At 50.5% G+C, this 4939-nt stretch overlaps 1 protein-coding gene across 3 annotated transcripts in view; it reads right to left on the minus strand.

Moving 5' to 3' along the window:
- LOC118452787 (putative Polycomb group protein ASXL2) overlaps nt 1–4939 on the minus strand; it is a 16377-nt gene that overhangs the window by 9421 nt on the left and 2017 nt on the right. The window contains exon 1 of one of the 3 annotated variants that reach the window (XM_035899087.1): nt 2717–3256. The exons of 1 other annotated variant lie outside the window; for it this stretch is intronic. In XM_035899087.1, coding sequence (XP_035754980.1) covers nt 2717–2845 — 129 coding nt within the window. In that variant the 5' untranslated portion in view covers nt 2846–3256. One more of the 3 variants, XM_035899097.1, reaches the window with a different exon arrangement.

The following is a 4939-nucleotide window of genomic DNA, read 5'->3' on the forward strand; positions in this document are numbered from 1 at the left end:
GTGACCCCCACCCTTGAGATATTTGTAGGTGTTGATGAGATCCCCTCTCAGCCTTCTCTTCTCCAGGCTGAACAAGCCCAGCTCCCTCAGCCTTTCCTCCTAGGGGAGATGCTCCAGTCCCCCCATCAGCCTTGTTGCTCTCTTCTGAACTCTCTCTAGGAGTTCCTCATCTTTCTCGAACCAGGGGGCCCAAAACTGGACAGGTTCCCAGAGAAGCTGGGGATTCTCCATCCTTGTAGGAATTAAAGACTAGACCATGACTAGACATGGTCCTGAGCTGCCTGCTCTAGTTGATCCTGCATTAAACACTGGGTTGGACCAGAAGATCTCCAGAAGTCCCTTCCCTTACCACCCCCACCTTGCGACTCCAACCTCCCCTTGCTTCCGCAGACAGCAGCCCCACATGCCCACAAAGCCCATACGGTGTCCGTGGCTCTCCTTCCAGCTGGGCCTCTTCCTACCAGTGAAAGGTTTCCACCAGTATCTTCTGATGCGGTGTCCAGTCTGCACTGCTGATCCTGCATTCTCTCAAAATTTCCATGCAAGACATCAGGGCAAGACCTCCATTAACATCAACTCCCGCCTGCACCTGCAGCTCACCCTACTGCAGTTCAGAGCACTGGAACAGGCTGCCCAGGGAGGTTGTGGAGTCTCCTTCTCTGGAGATATTCAAAGCCCACCTGGATGAAGTCCTGTGTAGATTGCTCTAGGAGAGCCTGCTCTAGCAGGGGGGTTGGACTAGATGATCTCCCGAGGTCCCTTCCAACCCTTGCGATTCTGTGATTCTGTGAAGGTCTGCTTTCGAAGCAGAAGTGAGCTCCTGACTGCAGGACCGTCTTCCCTACGCTATACTTGTCCTTCTTTCAATAAGCAGACTTAGTCCTTTTCGTGAACCATACTCAATATCAAACAAAATTTGGTCTTTTAGCTGTCAGTCCTATGAATGCATTGGTAAGACGGCGTGCACTGCTTTTAGCATCTGTGATAAAAGTTGAGCTATAGTCAGACTTCTCCAAATATCACGTTAAAGATATCCCTCCAGACCGGAATCTTCCAGGCTGCTGGTGAACAGCAAATCCACCCATAGCGTGGAAAAATTCCAAGGTGAATGCACCAGGGCAGAACTAAGACAGGATCACCTGAACACAGACAGACGTACTCTGCATTCAACATCAGCAATGAAATTGGGACCAACAGGCCTGAAGACCACAGGCAGAAAGGCACTTGGACATCATCAAGTGTAAGAACACAGCTGGGGTGAGAGGTCTGCGTGAAGGTCAATGAAATGATGTACTGGACTTCCAAATTACTTGGAAATATAATATATAAATGATGTCCAGCAACGCGGCAGGGCTGGTGGTGGCTGGGACAGAGGCAAAGCTCAGCGCACGCAGGGTGCCGTGCCGTGGGACGGGGAGCTCAGGTGCTGCACCGAGAGCGAGCGCGGCTGAAGGAGGGGACAAGGGAGCACCCGCAGCCGCTCCGCATCCCCCCTCGGGCAGAGACCCCCAGCATTCCCACCTCCATGGCAGTGATGCGGAGGAATCCAAGAGACAAACAAGGGCATCCAGAAGTGAAAGAATTCTAAGACAAACATCGACCACGTGCGCGTACCTCGCACATCGGGTTTGTTGAGATTTTTCTATTTTACTTTTTACTTCTTTGATCTTTTCTCTCCCAAACTCCTGCCAAAATTACTCCGTCTTCTCCGCGTCAGTGTTATCAATTTTCAGTCTAAATCCTACAAGTGCATGTGGAAGGTGAGAGCATCATCTTCATTAATGTTATCCAGTCATGGGGCTTTTCAGTGCCAAGTACAGGGGGAAGCAACAGAGAAAAATACAGAGAGACACAAACCGGGCGAGCAGGGGGTACCAGAGACAACACCCAAGACCAAGAGGCTCCAGTCACTAAGTGATGGGCCACCAGGACCCTCCAGATAGCTCCGGGGAGGGCCAACATGAGCTCTGTAAGCAATATGACAGTGAAACAGAGGAAAATGGGGATTTGGGATATTTGGGGGGGTGGGAGCTGAGGGATGATGCAAAGCTTATCAAGGAAAGTTGAGGGGAAGGGGGTGGGGGAGGATCCGAGTGGGGGAACTGAACAAAACCACAGCGCCAAAACTCACCCCGCACACGCAGCCTTCGCAAACCATGAAAAATACCACATCGCTAGATGCTCAAATACCAGAAATCACCAGAAAATCAGCATTTTGGCTGCAAGTATATAAAGTTCGCGGCAATTCGTTTCATTCTGTAGTATTCAGGAGCGCTTGGCCTTGATTTTCCCTAAGGGACCAAGCAGACTGGCCAGGTTGTATGAGAAGCGCCCAACACCTCCTCACGGGGCAGATGCTCGCCCCGAGGAGCAGGGCTGGCTGATGCGGGGTGTTACGCGCCCCTCCAGCAGCAGAGCAAGTCCGAAGCATCCCATCGTTATCTGCTATTCGTTATTGTTATTCTTTGGTTCCCCCTCCCCGTGCAGGGCTTGGCTATTATCTCTAGACCGGTGAAACAGTCATTTGGGGATCCAGTTAACAGTCATTTGGGGATTCCGTTTGCTGTTCATATCATTACCGCCGAGCAGGAGCGTGCCTCAAGTTGTACGTCCCCCACATCCACCCTGCTTGCTGCTGCCAAGAATAGACCGCACCTAGCAAAAGAGAAGCCCGCCCAGCAGCTCAGGACCTGGCCACACCAGGCTTTACACAAACCTTTGCAGTGGAGAAAGCAGTCGCGTTTCTCGAGAAGGGCACGCCGTGCCTTGCAGGCTCTGCCTTGGGGCAGTACCCCGCCACCACCATGAACAGACTCAACACCAAGACACGGAGCACTCGGTGCATTGCAAATCAGTTCTGGCTACTTTAATTAGGCAAGGTTTTGGGAGAGGAGATGACTGGGTACTTGGAAACAAAGGGACAAAAAAGAGGAACAACAAAATCGCATTAATAAAAATGAATGTGAAATTTAGTTCAACTGCTAGCTGCCATTAGGAATTTTCCTCCGGAGCATCTCCTGGCCACCAGCATTAAGCAAACACCTCCAGAAACACCTAATCCTTTGCACGTTACTTCGCAGAACCGACACACGCCTCGGTTATGACTCTCTAATCTGTTTTACATACCTTAATCATCAAACCTAACCAAAAAAGTAAAGGAAGATCCCAGCAGCCTACCAGTCTCCTTACCACTAAGTTCAACGACACCGTAATCCAGTTCAGTGAACCAGCCAAATCACACGCACAACTTTGCTTCACTCACCAAATACTTCACCAGAAGCCTCCTCTTGTCGGAAGCGTGATTTACCGGACACCGGGCTCTCCTCCTCCCCGCTGCGGTGCAGCAACGCGTCGCGTGGGGAACGGTCAGTGCTGTTCTTCAAAGCGTACTATTGCTAGTGGCTACCGGAGCCATCATGTCCTGTTGATCACAGATCCTCCAAAGGATTTCTCCTTCAACGCAGCACCTTCCCAGTTCCACCTTCACTGGGACTGAAGACGGCAAAGGGGTGCTGGGACTGGCTCAGCAGGGCTCAACCTCTCCCCCTTCACTGGCATTCTGGGTTTCTCGCTGCTCCACGGAGGACACCACCCCCAGGCTACGCAGCCCCAAGGAAGGAAAGCCGAGAGCAAAGCTGACACGGCCTTGGTACGCGGGACACAACATGCCTTTGGAATAACTCAGCGGCTAGCCTAGCCTCCTAATTAATACAAATCATTACCTTTAACCAACTTACTCCTGCACTGATTTGGATAATACTGGAGCTTTGCGGAAGCTGAACATTAGGAAATGTAATCAGTCTTACCTTGCAGATCTCCCGAGCAAAACCACCTGAGCTACCACAGCAACTCCCACTCTGTTCCGTCGTTCGAATGCGTACTTAAACTTGACTTTGCTTAGATTCGATGTCTCGCCATTGAGTTTGCCTGGGATCCACCCCACTAACAACGTGCTTGCAATCTTTCAAAAGGGACTTTTTTTTTTTACATCTCCAATTATACTGTTCCTCTCTGAAACTTTGCGGCACAGCTTTGCTACGTCACGACACAGAATTCACTGACAACGACTCAATTACTTCTCCACTACCAGGTCTAATTCTTTCCCCGAGTCGTGATGTTCTGACAAAACACTGCTTCCCCGGCCTGGGTTTAGGGTCTGCGTTCTTTATTCCTAAAATGTAAAACTTTATACTTCTCCGTAGTGAAACCAATGGTGTGAGGCTAAGTCCAGGTTACCAGCAGATAACCACCTCCCCGCCATCGCTGGTGACACCTCTGGCAGTCCGTACCTTAAGCGTCCACGTCATCAATATGGCCCTTCATGTACTTCCACCCAAGATACATTGAAATCGGGTCAACCTCCGCTTGGTACAACGATGGTCAACGTTAAGAAGCTTGCCAGCTGTCTGGCAGTGGCGTTTCTGGAAGCTCTGAGATGTTTTACTCCGACGGCACGTCAGCACCGATGCACTGCTCCCAGCGCGACGTCCTCTGCGGCCACGTCGGATCTGCCGCGAGCTCGAGGAACCGCGCGCTGGGTTAGAGGGAGGAGACCGCGAGGATGGGATTCAGCTTCGCTAAATTTCTGACTATGAGGACGCCTTTTTCTGGGCAATTCTTAGCCGATTCCCTTGGTAAGCTACTTGGCACTTCTAAAGCAGTTTCTCATGTATTCTGTATGTTTTAGGATGAGATTATTGTCAACTTAGAATTTATTAATTCTCTCTATTGAGCATGGCGTGAGACAAGGAAAGCGGTTCCAGCAGAGACTCCTACGCTGGCGAGGCCTATGTGCAGGGAGAGGAACCCTATCTTATGGCACAGCCTGCAGAGTCAAATTTACAGAAAATCAAGGAGAGTGTGAGGGGCTTCATCCTAGTAGTTAACTGGGGAAAAAGGTTTCAAATAAAGATGATTTTTAAAAATGCCAATTGGATAC

Source organism: Egretta garzetta, unplaced genomic scaffold, assembly GCF_000687185.1.
Source record: "Egretta garzetta isolate BGI_Z169 unplaced genomic scaffold, ASM68718v1 scaffold510, whole genome shotgun sequence".
Taxonomy (NCBI): Eukaryota; Metazoa; Chordata; class Aves; order Pelecaniformes; family Ardeidae; genus Egretta; species Egretta garzetta.